The 16350-nt window shown below is 41.7% G+C and overlaps 1 protein-coding gene and 1 pseudogene across 4 annotated transcripts in view; both read left to right on the forward strand.

Annotated features, from left to right (window-relative positions):
- Positions 1-16350, forward strand: part of LOC147013695 (thyroid hormone receptor alpha-like) — a 48253-nt gene that overhangs the window by 17441 nt on the left and 14462 nt on the right. For all 4 annotated transcript variants that reach the window (XM_085850848.1, XM_085850846.1, XM_085850845.1 and 1 more), the window contains 3 exons: positions 5210-5403; positions 7870-7970; positions 11473-11620. In XM_085850848.1, the coding sequence (XP_085706974.1) occupies positions 5253-5403; positions 7870-7970; positions 11473-11620 (400 nt within the window). In that variant the 5' untranslated portion in view covers positions 5210-5252. The remainder of the gene's footprint in view (positions 1-5209; positions 5404-7869; positions 7971-11472; positions 11621-16350) is intronic.
- LOC147013696 (signal recognition particle RNA) lies at positions 13860-14000 on the forward strand (annotated as a pseudogene).

Consider the following 16350-nt stretch of genomic DNA (forward strand, 5'->3'; position numbering starts at 1 on the left):
TTCTGTTTTCAGCGAGCATTGCTTTGTTGCCACTGAAAACGTTTTCCGATTCTCTTTTCAACTCGTAGTTACATTGAAGTGGCGAAGAAACAAAAAATATAAATGTCCTCGAGTGGCCCAGTCAGAGCCCCGACCTAAATCCAATCGAAAATCTGGGGCAAGACTTGAAGATGGCTGTCCATCAACACTCTCCACGTAACTTGGCCGAGCTTGAACAGTCTTGTACAGAAGAATGAGCAAATATTGCCCAATCAAGGTGTGCAAAGTTGGTTGAGACCTATCCCAACAGGCTGACGCCTGTAATTGCTGCCAAAGATGCTTCCACCAGGTATTAACTCAGGGAGGTGGACAACTTATCCAGCCGAGATATTCTAGTTTTTAATTTTTAATTAATTTTTTGAAATTCGTTGTAGTTGTTGGTTACGATGTGGAAAACGTCCAATTTAATGCAATTTAAGTTCAGGTGACAAGGCAAAAAATGGTGAGAATTTTGAAAGGGGGTGTAGACTTTCTATAGGAACTGCAAATAAATAAATAAATTATATATACATATATCTGTGAGCTGTCCGAGACACTTAAGGATAAAATAGAATCAATTTTAAAAGCTGTTACATGGACAGATACGGAGTCGGCTCCGATTTGCTTTTAACAGGGTTAACCTTGATCCTTGTACTGTTGCTTATAGGTAGGATCTATTAACATAAACATGAAGAGTACATCAATCGTGGAACTACGATAAGGAAAGTAGGTTAATGTGTAGACGGTTGTAAGTTGAATGATCATAAAGCTGTACACGCGGCGTTTGGAGATGTGTAACTCGGCTGTGGTCAGAGATTGTGCGGCGGAATTGCAGGTCACGGACTCTTTGTTGTGTTTCAATGATAACTGAGGTCAGTAGGTTAGATTTCTACAGCATCAGAGAGTACATGGACTTTTGAAATGTGTCGGGTGCAATCGCACAGCAAGAAGCATCTGGGGAAAATGGACATAAAATAAAACAAGGACATGAGGAAATGTGCATCAATCAACACAGCATATGTGGTCTCAACCTTGGATCTCAGTATCATCACCTGAACGTTTAGATGGGAATGCTAAACAGGTAAACGCTTGATTGATCAGAAGTTAAATTGTTCATAAAAACCAAAAAAAATAATTTAATTGATAAACGTCGCAGACGTTGAGCTGTCGAACTGAAGTCCAGTCCCCGGTAGTGTCGAATTTGATTAACGACTACTCCTTTCATGGACCCGATTGTTCCCACCTTATTGTGAGGAAGGCCATGCAACGTTTTTAGGCACAAGTCTTTCATGAACTGGATGTTCAGGTGTGACATTTGAATGGAGGTGGTAGGAATTTGGAATTTATTCGGAGTGCTGGAAATAACTCTCCTATTCCATTGCAAAAGACACCATGGTATCTTACACGTCCACTGACTAATGGTAGCAAATATGTTACACCGAGCTCAATGTCCATCTGAGGGATGGCACACCTTGTGATGCAACTTCCTGCCTGCAAAGCACCTATCCGACCGTTTATAGTTGGCTCAGGCGTCAAACCCAGGCTAAACAGCTCAAAGGTAAGTAAACGAGTAAATTGTGTTTGGGCAGATTTAACTTTAACAAAATTCTCATAGAAATAGCACTACCTGCAGAAAGCTGTGCTGGGATGAAAATCTGTTGACTTTCAGGACACACTTTTGGAGAGGTTATAAGATCGAAGGGTGAAAACCTTCACCTGATGATTCAGACAAAGGAATTAAATACGGAATGTAATCGGTAATTTCAGGTACCACGACGTCCCGCTTTCATGTAACCCCGCTTTGATTGGACACCTGACCCTGACCCAAGACGTTTTTCATTAGTATTCAATTGAATTTAGAATGCAATTAAAATTAATTCAATTCGAACCGAATAGGTAGAGTCCTCCACTGGAATCACCAGAAGAAAACTAAACAAGCAAAAAGCAAAGATGAAGTCATCATGAGGAATCTGGATACGATTCACATTTCAGCTTCGACTGCTCTACCCTCAAACCCATCCAGGTTACAGCCTAGAGAGCCTTATTCAAAAAATTAAAAATCCAGATCAAAATAATAATAATTCTGGCTGCCAGACCATGAATCCGAGCAGGTTGAAATTTAAAACATACATTCCCCATCACTACGTGATCATAATTGGGAAGTTCCACGTTGATCGATTGAAGTGGTTCGAGACAAAGGATTTTAAAAAGATTTTCACTTAATTCAATATGGCTGCCAGACCATCTGACCTATCAATTATTCGTGAACACCCTGGTATGCCCAAGCCTTGCGGAACGTGTGTGTGAAGTTTCCCCTCGATGTGTCCAGCCGTTCTGGAGAAGTTTTTTTATTTTTTTTTTATTTTATTTTTTTTAGGGTAAATCCAATATGGCTGCCGAACCACGTGACCAATGCTGTCATTAAGTTTTTTTTTCTGTGGACCAATTTATCCCTCGATGATGCACAAACATTTTCATACTGACCGGATGTAGCGTTCTATGTATGCAATTATGATGTCATAATGAAGGCACCTATGACATCATAAGAACACACTTATTCCACATTCGGAGTGCTTGCCATGAGGAAAGTTTCAATTTTTTCCTTAGTGCGGTTTTGGAGATACAGTGGTCCAAAATCTTTCCTTTTTCCCAACATGGCTGCCACACCAGGTGACCTATGACGTCATAATTGTCATTAAAACATTCTACGTGAATATCCGCTCCGAAGGTGAAAATTTCATATCAATCTGAGAAGCGGTTGCAGAGAAAAACACTAAAGTTCTGTGCAGACAGACAAACGGACCCAAATGCAATACCCTCTCGTCTGATTGGCGAAACTCGATCGACACTCTGCGGAGCACACACCTCCACCAGGTTGAACAGTTTACGGGTTTTTTTAATCCCACTGATAGGCTAGATCTGCATCCGGACCTTCACCAAAATTAAGTTAGCTTGTCCTGATCACCGACACAACTGTTCCACCAAATTTCATCGGAATCCATCCATAACCTTTTCAGATATCATGCACTTAAATTCTCACATTATGATCTTCACCAAAATTGAATCGATTCGTCCTCGTCACATACCCAGCCTGTCCACCAAGTTTCCTTCAAACCCGTCCAAAACATTTTGAGATATCCTGCTCTCACGCACACAAACAGACAGACAAACAGGGGTGAAGACATAACTTCCATCCACCTCCTGTGACAGAGGTAATAAAATACCCCAATTGATCCGCTGTGAATAAAAAAGTTGACATTTTGGGCCTTATCCTTCAGATTTGACATTTGAATGTCATGATGTCAGACATTCAGAATTTGGGTTGACAGATTAAAACGTCAGTTTCTCTTTTTATTCATAGAGGATTAATTACCATTTAAATTGAAGAGGTTGCGGGAGTGTGCGTGCGTGCGTGCGTCCATGAACATTGATATATTTTGGGTTCAAAATTATTTATCTCTCCAACCACTTGTCAGATCAATGCGAAACTTTGAACACGGGAGAATTCTCCCCAATGGAGAATATTTTTGTTCAAAACTCTGACATCAGAGGTCACATGGTATGACACACATATTTGATTGAAGGAAAAAAAAATTTGGAAATATCTTCTCCAAAACTGCTCAGCAACAAAATGAAAACTTGGCCAACGTCATCAACTCCCCACGAGGTATTTCGGGTGATAACGATGACATCGTCGGTCATGTGGTCTGGTGGCCATATTGGATTGAAATTTAAAAAAATGTGAAAAAACCTTCTTCTTCAGGACCACTCAACTGAACTGATCAAAAAGAAACCTTATACATATGATCGACTAGCCATGGGAAATATAGTTTGAACTTTTTTTACATATATATTCACCTTCATTGATGCAATTTCGCTTTTAATGTGCACAAAACTAATCAATAAATGTTCTAATAATAATTAATCAACAATGAATAAAGCTACAGATAATCTTGATGTTTGTGACATAAAAGAGTGCATCGATGATATGGGTATGTGACTCATAATAGTCGCGTGTTCAGTTAACGATGGCATTTTTGTTCAGAATGTGAAGTTATTTTCACCGTTATCTCCGCTCTAAAGGGTTGATCACTCGCACCACCTTCCACAAGCGGTCTCACGAACACCACATCACGGTTAACATGTGTGAGGACCAGCTCAGAGTTCAGCCCCTCGCCACTCAATTGTGTAGACCAACCACAGTCAAGTTGGAAATAGTCCTCCAACCAGCTATTCTCGCCCTCTCCTCCATGCACATGGTCTCCTGTCACTAAAGGACAAACACCACATTAGGCTCTCCAAGCCATCCAGACGTAGGTGTCGAACTTCTGCGCCACCATGGAGAAATGAAAGGCTCCACGCCACCTACACACTCACAGGCACTCATCACAACACCCATGTAGCCTTCATGCCACACAAGACACTGCCGGTAGAATATAGATCTCACCTCAACAAACCTTACACAGTCATGTATTACAAAAAAAATTGTTCTCTATCAAATCATGGGCAAACAACCATGAACAACGCACTGTACCAATGCACCGCCTTTCATATAAGACTCTTGGAGGAGCTTGTACATCACATTCAGGACATCCATTCGTAGACATCAGCATAGTTTGACGAATTACCAAGACAGTAGACAACCCAACCCAACCAGACACATTGTACATGAGATTTGAACTTGAGTTGCCTGTATCATAAGTTAGGTTCAGGTGGGATCATCATCATGATCAGCATCATCATCATCATCATCATCATCATCATCATCATCGCAGGTTTGTACCTGGGATCAGATAGGAGCACAAATAGGCCATCCTCCATTATCATGGTGTAAAATTATCTGGGAGGGTAGGAAAGTTGGGCGATTCAAATGGAGAGGGAGGGTATGATGAAGGAGGTTGCCAGAAGACACAATGAAAGTAGGGGAAGAGAACAATGATACATGATGCAGTGAAGGAGAGGTGGGGGGGTTAAAAATGCTTCCATTTTTGCCATATCATGCACTAAATAGATAGAAGATGTCTCACATTGATTAAATCACACTGTTTATGTATGAATCTAACTATTATATAAAATTATGCCTTGTGACGTTAATTCTGAGTAAATCCCAACAATTTCCTTATTACGAGCGCTTCTCTATTTGTTAACGAACCCTTACGCGTCTCTATTATACCCTAACCCGACTCCGCAGGGACCGTGATCTGATTTGGTGACGGAAAAAGTCTGCAAGCCCCATGACAAGCGACGATGAGTCCCTTGTACAGCACCCACAGCCCTCCTCATCTTCATCACCTGCATCTCCTGCTCACAGACAGGCAGACAGCACAACATTTACTGTGCAGGAGCTGAGGCAAGCCAGAAGTGCAGGGAAAGAGGGGAAAAAAGGTACAGTGTTAACTTTAATTACTGTCCATCAAAACGCATGTCCGTCTGCACATTGTACTCTCGTCCGCTATACCGAGTAACATCAAAACGGCGATGAAAAACAATGGTTGGCTAGTGTGACGTCACAAAAAAATAAAACTTTGAGGTTTTTTTTACTTTCACAGTTTGGTTTGTGATGCCATTGTCGCTAAAAACTATGGCTAGAGGTACGCACACTCGCCTCTAAGATGTCTCGCCTGGGTTTGAATCCCGACCCGGCTATAAACTGTCATCTCGGTGTTTCACAGGCAGGGTGATTCATCAATGTTTGTGCCGTCCCTCGGATGGACGTTAATCAAGCGTCCCGTCTGCCGGCATTCGTTGGCGGACGTTAAAGATCCCACGGTGTCCTTCTCGAAGAGTAAACGCCAGCTATCGCCAGCACCATGAACAAATTACAAATTCCTTCCCTAAGCAGCAGAGGGCACTGCATCAGTGGCACAGCTGTGCCCTCAGCCAATGATGCTACCCTGCAGCCTTGTGCTGCATACATACGAAGAAGAAGCTGAAAACTTCCAAACGTTGATGCGTTCTGTCGACTCCTGTTTCCTTGTTGGTCAATTCAGTACGCCCATCCACATTCCACATCTTAGGAAAGTTATTTTGCTCCACATGATGAACCGAGTAATTGTAACATTTGAAAAATATTGAACATAATATTGTTTATTGATATTATAAAAACATATTATAAAAACATAATATTGTTTATTGATATTATAAAAACATGATATTGTTTATTGATATTATAAAAACATGATATTGTTTATTGATATTATAAAACATGATATTGTTTATTGATATTATAAAACATGATATTGTTTATTGATATTATAAAAATATAATATTGTTTATTCATATTATAAAAACATGATATTGTTTATTGATATTATAAAAACATGATATTGTTTATTGATATTATAAAAACATGATATTGTTTATTGATATTATAAAACATGATATTGTTTATTGATATTATAAAAATATAATATTGTTTATTGATATTATAAAAACATGATATTGTTTATTGATATTATAAAAACATGATATTGTTTATTGATATTATAAAAACATAATATTGTTTATTGATATTATAAAAACATAATATTGTTTAATGATATTATAAAAACATGATATTGTTTATTGATATTATAAAAACATAATATTGTTTATTGATATTATAAAAACATAATATTGTTTATTGATATTATAAAAACATAATATTGTTTAATGATATTATAAAAACATGATATTGTTTATTGATATTATAAAAACATAATATTGTTTATTGATATTATAAAAACATATTATAAAAACACTATTGTTTATTGATATTATAAAAACATAATATTGTTTATTGATATAAAAACATGATATTGTTTATTGATATTATAAAAACATGATATTGTTTATTGATATTATAAAAACATAATATTGTTTATTGATATTATAAAAACATAATATTGTTTATTGATATTATAAAAACATGATATTGTTTATTGATATTATAAAAACATAATATTGTTTATTGATATTATAAAAACATGATATTGTTTATTGATATTATAAAAACATGATATTGTTTATTGATATTATAAAAACATAATATTGTTTATTGATGTTATAAAAACATATTATAAAAACACTATTGTTTATTGATATTATAAAAACATAATATTGTTTATTGATGTTATAAAAACATATTATAAAAACACTATTGTTTATTGATATTATAAAAACATAATATTGTTTATTGATATAAAAACATGATATTGTTTATTGATATTATAAAAAAATATAATAAAACATAATATTGAAAAATAAAAAATGTCAAGATTAACATGGGCTGACATGATGGCTCAGAGGTAGTGTGCTCACTTTTGTGCTCTCTGGGTCTGTGTTTGGCTCCTTGACTATAAACTGCCCTCCAGGTATAGGGTGTTGCATCAATGGCTTTGCTATCCTGTGGATGTTCCCCTGTGGCTGTTCCATTTGTAGACGTTCGGGATTTCAGTGTGCCTTTCAAAAACATTCGGCCGTTTTGTGCCAGTACTATGACCAAATTGTTAATTTATACAAATATCAACAGAGGGCAATGCATCATTGCTACAGCGACAACCCCAAAGATGATGCAACCAGTAGCCGAGTGCTGTCGAGAATAATAATCACCAAAGAGTTGTCTTGTCCTCGAGAAAACTCTGTATTTTAACCATTCAATCCCACCATTGGTATCATTGAATAGCACTTGACTGATTTATTTTTTTTTTGGTGGTGAGGGGGGTGGGGGGGGGGAGAGTCTGTGTACTTAAGGATGTTGTAGGTGGTATTGTATTTGAAAGATTGTGCTATCACGTGATTCACCGAGCTTGGACTTACCTAGTACTTTGTATCAGTGAGAAGGCCAAACTAAAATGTCCTCACCGTGTGCAGTGTACATTCCCAGTTACATGGGCAAGGATGAACTGTGTGCCGTGTGTGGAGACAAAGCCACAGGTTACCACTATCATTGCCTTACCTGTGAGGGCTGTAAGGTAATGCTCACATTGCTCACACAGTTGCTTCATAGCCACACTCAACTGATGATGTATGTATAATTTTGCTTTGCTAATGGAAGTGGACACAGGTGGTTTTTGGACTAAAGGTGTCCCAATAATTTAGTGCTGGCCATTTTCTCTAAACCACTGCGGTCCTTGTGGTAGCAATTCACTAAAAGTGACTCGTGATGGAGGGTTCTGTTTTTTGACTTCAGTTATAACAATTTGAAGAGCACTGTATTTTTTATTGCAAACATTTTAAGGCCCATCTTAAGTTGTCCTTGCAACGTAACACGGAGTATGGTAAAGCCGGATGCGTATGAATTGATGCAAGCCACATGACGTCACATACAGCATTTACACCTCCCTTCGTGCAGAACTGAAACCATGTTTCTTTGGACAGACTTGTGATGTTTATTTAGAATACAGGTAGATGGGTAGCTCAGCCTACCCAGCAGAGAGTCACTTCTGCCCTTTGGGGGTAGTCAGTGACAGGTCCTGATGCACACACCATCTTCAGCTCTACATCGTCAATCCAATCGTTGGAGTGAATGTTAATATGCTAAATTATCTCAGCGATGAAGACTAGATACTCACTGTTCAGTCTTGTGGAGTGGCCAAGTCATAACACAATAACGATATCTGTGAGGATAACGGGCATACCAAAAATGTGACTGAACACAGGCTTGAGCTGTACGGACAATGCACTTCTCACGTCGGCCTCGCATAAGAAAGAATAATTTGTATAAAACCAAGGCGATTGGCCAGTCATTAGCAGATAACACGCGATAATGCATGTACCATTAAGATTAAAAAAAATTAATGTCAATAAGTCACATAAACTTGAAGGTCAACAACCCAATGGTCCATCCATTCAGTACAGGCCGATGCCTAAAGGGTCAAAAGTTCGTTACAAGTGCAGCCTCTGAGGGGTTCGACCTCGATGGGTAGTGTAAGTAATCCTGGATGGGGAGGAGGCTGAATGGTAGTTGTCATCACTTGTAGGAGGAGTCATTGGTAGGAGTATTTGGTCTCAGTAGGAGTCATTGGTCTCAGGACTCCCAGGTGGCTGCTGATCATCATGATCATCATGATCATCATGGTCCGGTTATGTGTAGTGTTGGTTTCTGCATCACTCGCGTCATCCCCAGACAGATACTCTTTAGGTGAGCAGCTTGCACGATTGGATGCCTCGGTCACCATGTGCAGATATCGTCTATTACGTCGGTATTTGCGCTCACCAGAATGAACTACATATGAATGTCATAATTGACGATGTTTCAGAACAACTGCTGGAAAACCCTGTTTAGATACAGGGAACGGTGCCATCCGAACACGATCTACTGTTCGCAACGGTGGAAGTGTTGCCAGAGAAGGCCGATCATGACAGAACTACTATTTGACCTTTTCCTGAACAAAGTGGTGTTTTACATCACGACGGTTGTCGTTGAATGGGGGGCAAGACGTTCTCTTGAGGCAGGTGATGTATTCTGTGGGTGCCGACCCATAAGGAGTTTGGCAGAGACAGATTGACGCTCTCCAGTGGTGTTATTCTGTCGTGAAGGAGTGCGAGTTGTGTGTCTCCACATTTCTTCCACAGTTCATTTGATGTTTCCTCAGCTCTCTCCTTCTCCCCGTGAGAGTGGCGAGAGAGTAAGGACTCAATTCCACAGTCAGAAAATAATTTTGTGAATTCTTCTGATGAGAACTTGAGACTGCTGTCATTTTGAATAATTCTGGGAATGCCATGTCGACTGAAGTGTGATCTCCAGGTTTTGATTGTGTTCGACGACCTAGATCTTCGAGTTAGTCCACCACTATGAATTTTGAATTGTAGTCCAGAGTCGGTAAATATGTCTTTAATTCAAACTCAAAGATGTCTGTGCTCATGCACCACCATGAAAGGGAGGTTTGGGGTTGGTTTAAGTGGTTCAGCAGGTGAACCTTCCTCACTTCCCCCTCCTTCCTCGCTCCCCACCCCCACCTCATTCTCCCTCCCTCCTCGCTTCCCTTCCCTCTGCTTTCCTAACCCTGATCCTCGCTCCTCTCTCCCTCCTCTCCTTTTTTACCCCCCCCCCTTTAGTTTGGTGGTCGGGGCTTTTCACATTATACATTTTAAAGAGAAGAAAGGTGCATCCAACCAAAAAAGTAAACTACATCAAGTCTACTGATATAAGTGATAAGCAAGAGCAGTAATATGCTGAACTAATTTAAGTAATAACAGGGTGTTGTGGGGAAGCAGGTGAAACGTTGCCTGAGACCAGGTCTGCTCTTGCTTATTACTTAAATTAGCAGAGTTGATTTAGTTTACATTTTTGTTGGATATGTGTCTTTCCTCTTAAAAAAAAAAATATATATATATATATATATATATATATATATATATATATATAATATATATGAGGAGTGATGTAAGGGACACATCGGCCATTTTGGAGTTAATGCCATATAGCACTGTTTTAACCCTTCCCCTATCATCCGAGCCTATCATCATCAGATCATTAAAAAAATGTCTCCTCTTGCGGCCATGCTAGCCATACTTGTAGGCAACCAGGCCTGTGCAGCATCTTTATACATGATCCTGAGCATGCTGGGATATTATTTGCTCAATTAACACATGGGCGACACCTGCATGGAAGGTGTTGGTTGGCGTCCCTCATTTACCTGTGTATGCACACACATACAAATAAATACACCAAAAGCTCAACAATGTTTGGTTTGGATATCGTTTGTTTGACATAATCACTGCCTGTCACTCATGCGATGGTAATTTGACATGCCATTTTCCCCAAATGCTGGATATTATCAAAATATTCTTGCATCAAAACAAGTGTGAAGCCTTTCAAAACAAAAGGTGATGCAATATCAGATTTCAGGAAACATCCTCACTCGCGGTGGAGGAAAGACCATTACTTAGACTCCTGAAGATGATTGGCCAACACATTCTCCAACACGACTTCAACTCGGATTGTAATATCACAGAGCAAATACCTCGAGATATGTCCTATTGACCGAGTCTGTTTGGCCGTGGTACTGACCCAAACGCCTACTCTTGCAAAATATATGACGGAATATTTTACATCTGCGTGATTGCAGATTTATCAGCTGTCTTTACTTCCCCCTTTGAAGGATGGCTTGTTCAACAGAGTTGTGGTCTTTGCTTGCAGGAGACTAAATGGCAGTTTAAAATAGATTTGACTGAACAAGATAACCAGATGGCTCAGAAAGAAGTGCTTGGTATGAACTGCCGAGCTTTAGAATTCAGTAAATGTGCTGGCTCTGAGACTACATTGTAAACCCTGGTGTCATTGTAACCTGGTAGGCCAACCAACATACCTTAGTGCGGCTGTGCACGCCACTAGACTGACCTGACCATTGTACAGAATACCATGTGCATTACCCTATCGGTACTCAAAAGTTCATACAAGTTTGTCCACTTTCCCTTTGAGGTTGTTATATTTGATGGTTTTCCGGAACGCTCTCTCCCTTTTACACCAAGGGCTTTTTCCGACGGACGGTGCAGAAGAGCCTTGAATCGACCTACTCCTGTAAGGTGGTTGGCCGCTGTAACATTGATCGCACATCCCGCAGCCACTGTCAACGGTGCCGTTATGACAAATGCATTGCCATGGGGATGGCACTGGACCGTGAGATTGCACAGCCATATTGGTGACACCACACACAGCTGTATACAATCACCTTTTTTGATCCCTTCTAATAAGTGGTGCTCATATTCTTCTTTGCGATGTTTTCTTCTATTTTGAACATCCCTCTGCATCGCTTGCCTTTTTTTCTTTGCATTAGAAGTAATGGCTCGTTGAGCTGGAACACAGAATGGTCCAGAACATAACAGAACACCAAAAACTTCGTGCAAAGGGGGGGGGGGGGGGACCCAACAAGAACTAGAACGGCACTCGGTAGAGCGCATACCTTTGTCGGGCTGAGCAGTTTACGTTTTGTATCCCACTGGTAGGTCAGATCTACATCCGGACCTGAACCAAAATCGAATCTGCTTGTTCTTGTCACCTACCCAACTCATCCACCAAGTTTTGTCATCCGTCCATAACTTTTTTAGATATTGTGCTATATATCGTTTTTGGTCCTTTCTCTCAATGGAGAATAATCGCTCAAAAAAATTATCGGATCCGGATCTTCACCAAAATCGAATCAATTTGTCCTTGTCCCCGGAGTGTCACCCGAATCCGTCCATAACCTTTTGAGATATCCTGCTCACAGACGGACAGACAAGGGTGAAAACATAACCTCCGTCCACCTTCGGTGGCAGAGGTAACAAGGTAGAAGGACACAAAAGAGGGACCCTTGGAGGAATTATCGTCATGGGGAGAAATACACAGCGGGTTAACAAGGCGGATAGGAGTTCAAACGCAGTGAAAAGGAGGAAGGGGAAACTGAGGATAACATCGAAACGGAATAACAAGAAAGACATCGTGCAAAGCACGATACCTGCGAAATCCCTAAAACAGATCTCACCTTTAAAATAGTTGGTGGTTGAATTCAGTGACATGATCTGCAAATCCTGTTCAAATTCCAAGTCAACTGGATGAAAATTGAGGATTTTAGAAATCTCACGAAAGTTGTTGACATTTGGCTTATGTTCATCTTTTGACCTCATAATCAATAAGCTTCTTGCTTATGACCAACTCCACCATTTCGTGAAGTTTTGCGAAGATCGGTTTGAAATTGTGACCTGTCGGTGAGTGACATACAGACGAACAAGCAGACAGAATCACAGACCAGACCAACCAATATACAGGATGTACCGGACTTATGAATCTTCAATTTCGCAAAAACCAACCCAAAAATGAACGAGGGTGAAACAGAGGAGAGTGCACAATAATATGGAAAGGAAAGAGAGGAGGGGGGGGGGACTTGGAGAGAGGGTTAATGAAGGTAGAAAATATCATTAGTATTGATGGGGGATGACCTGACATGGTGGTGAACGGCCATATTGAATCCATGGAGGGAAAATGGGATCTAAGAGATTGAGGGAGTTGGTTACACAGGTGAGAGAAAATAGTTACGAATGAGCGGAGGTGAGCAGTGAACCTGGAATTTGGGTGTTTAACAAGGAGGAAGTGATTGCGGTAGAACACGGAGAAGCAAGCACGAGTGTTTGACCTTTTTCTTTGGGTCATTCTTTGTCCTTAATTTATCTACTTCACTTACCCTTATTTTGCTCCTCCTCTTTACCTTTCAGGAAATAAGGGGGAGGGGGAGGGGTGCTATTCAGGGTAACTCTCTGGTTCTCAGGTCTGGCAGGATAGCTCGAAGGCATAGCCTTCACCTTTGAGCTATCTTTTCAGGGTTTGATTCTCAACCCAACTATAAACCGTCACCCTGGTGTCTCGCAGACACGGTATTGCATTAACCGGCTTGCTGTGTCATTGGATCAAGACGATAAGCTAATTTCAAGACGAGACGATTTCAGGAAGAAGAGTGCATTGTTGCTGCATCTGAGGCCAAGTTTCAAATTCTAACCTTAATAAGCCATGGGGCTTAGTCAGTCGCCATCGAGCTTACGGCCTTCGTGACACTCCGTGCACCAAAGGACCAGAAACATACTGTGATATAGTATTCTACCATACACTGCAAATGCAGTATTATCGATCCCTGGAGTCGGCCAGTCCGACTCGCCCTGGAATGGCACACACACATCTGCCTGGTACCTCGTTGTGTTGTTGGAAACAAACAAAGCACTTCCTGATTGGCCGAAGCTTTGATAACGGTTGTGGATGCTCTGGCGGTCTGGTAATAAATTGTGGAGATAAATTTCCAATCTATGTGGGGTAGGAATTTAGGGTGATGGAGTGGAATCAAAATTTCCAAGATATCTGCAATTAAACCTGATATACAGATTCCTCCAGTACCGGGCGTAGTGGCGTGTGCCTGTAATCCGGCTACTCGGAGGCTTGGGTTGGAGGATCGCTTGAGGACGGGAGCTCTGCGCTGGGCCGCGCTATGAGAGGGTGTAGGGCAGCCCGGAATCATGGCGAAACCCAATCCTTATTCCTGTGTCGTAAGAGGCGACCAGGGTTGCGTCAGGAAGGGCATCCGGCGTAAAACCTGTGCCAAATCAGTATGCGGATCATAACGGATGATCCGCTGTGGCGACCCCTAACGGGAGCAGCCGAAAGACGAACAACACACAGATTCCTCCAAAGAGTTGTTTGTTCTACTTTACATTTTTGTTTTAAATACTAATTTAGTTTTAATTTGATGGTTGTGAAGTGTGGATTGTATTTCCTCTGGAATGTTGAACCAACTCTGAGTGTCATTTTGTTTACAGATCTCAAAGCACAGTCATACTGTATGAGCTCGTATGATAAGATCTTCCCAACTCACCAATAATTAAGATGTTCTCTTGTGATGTTTGTGCATGGCAGTGACAGATGGAGAGGTTGGAACAGTGAAAAAATCCGTATTTTATCGGTGTAAATAATTTGTAGATCGATTTGAAAGTGAACAGAATGAGATACAGGTTGAATTACAACGGCACTCGGAAGAGCGCACACCTCCACAAAGCTGGTTAGTTTACGTTTTGTATCTCGCTGATAGGACGGATCTGGATCTGGACCGGAACTAAAATGGAAGTGGCTTGTTCTTGTCACCGACTCAATTTATCCGCCAAGTCTTGTCCAAATCAACCAACAACTTTTTGAAATATCGTGCTATATATTGTTTTTGGCCCCATCTCTTAATGGTGAAGAATTACTTTAAAGATTCCAGAATCCGGATCTGGATCTTCAGCAAAATCGAATCAATGAATCCTTCTCACGTACCCAATGTGTCCACCAAGTTTCGTTCGAATCCGTCCATCACTTTTTGAGATATCGTGCTCAAAGACAGACAAACAGGTGTGAAAACATAACCTCTATCTACCTTCAGTGGCGGAGGTAATAACTGGTCACTTCGATCAACAATGCAAACCTCGAGGAAGTTGAGCATCTCGTTTTTACTGACCAAAATCGGGTCAGGTCAGGTATCGGAGCATGCGCCGGAGCAGCGCGTCACTGCGTCCACTTTCCGCCGGTACTCCAGGGGCCTCTGTCTGGCCATCCCCCAGGTAGATGCCTGGCCCATCCCTATCTCCTCGAGATGCCGATCAACCTGCTGCAGCCACGAGGCACGTGGTCAGCCCATTGGCCTCCTCCACTCACGAGACTTCCTCGCTGAGAGAATCTGGTGAGCAGGATCAGCGTCAGGAAAACGAGCCACATGTCCATGCAGCCGCAACTGACGCTCACGGACTATACAGGTAACAAATCTCATCCGAGTCTCTTCCAGCAACCGCTCGTTGGACACAAAGTCCGACCAGCAACAGCCAAGGATTCTCCGAAGAAACCTGGTAGCAAAGGAATAAAGTCTCTTGTCTCAGATCCCTGGTCAGAGTCTAAGTCTTGTAAGAGCAAGACTGGAAGCACCAAGAACCTGAAGACTCGGATGTTCGTCCTCAAGCACAGGTACCGACAATGCCACACAGGTCAGGTCAGGTATGAGAGCATGTGCCAGAACAGCGCGTCGCTGCGTCCACTTTCCGCCGGTACTCCAGGGGCCTCCGTCTGGCCATCCCCCAGGCAGATGCCAGGCCCATCCCCATCTCCTTGAGATGATGGTCAACCTGCTGCAACCACGAGGCACATGGTCGGCCCACTGACCTCCTCCACTCATGAGACTCCCTCGCTGAGAGAATCTGGTGAGCAGGATCAGCGTCAGGAAAACGAGCCACATGTCCATACAGCCGCAACTGACGCTCACGGACTATGCAGGTAACAAATCTCATCCGAGTCTTCCAGCAACCGCTCGTTGGACACAAAATCCGACTAGCGATAGCCAAGGATTCTCCGAACAGACCTGGTACCAAAGGAATTAAGTCTCCATCTCAGATCCTTGGTCAGAGTCCAAGTCTCGCATCCATAGAGCAAGACTGGAAGTACCAAGGACCTGAAGACTCAGAATTTCGTCCTCCCGCACACGTACCGGCAGCGCCACACCCCATGATCCAGTGAATCCATGACTCCCCAGGCCCGACCCAGACGTCTATTGGCCTCTGACTCGCAGCCAGCAGAGACATGAATATCACTGCCAAGGTAAGTGAATCTCTCCACGACCTCAACATCCTCACCACAAACAGACACAGACAGGACAGCAGCATCCAAGATGTCACCGAAAGCCTGGATCTTAGTTTTGACCCAAGAAACCCGTAATCCCAGCGGCTCCAACTCCTCTTTCAGCACCTCGAGGACCCCCAAAAGGATGTCTAAAGTCTCCGCAAAGATGACTGCATCATCTACAAAATCAAGGGCCCAGATCTTGACATTCCTCAATGATGCATCGCAGCTTGATCTCTCCAATATCC

The sequence above is a fragment of the Eptatretus burgeri genome, chromosome 13 (assembly GCF_056783735.1).
Source record: "Eptatretus burgeri isolate ZD-2024b chromosome 13, Ebu_testis_v1, whole genome shotgun sequence".
Taxonomy (NCBI): Eukaryota; Metazoa; Chordata; class Myxini; order Myxiniformes; family Myxinidae; genus Eptatretus; species Eptatretus burgeri.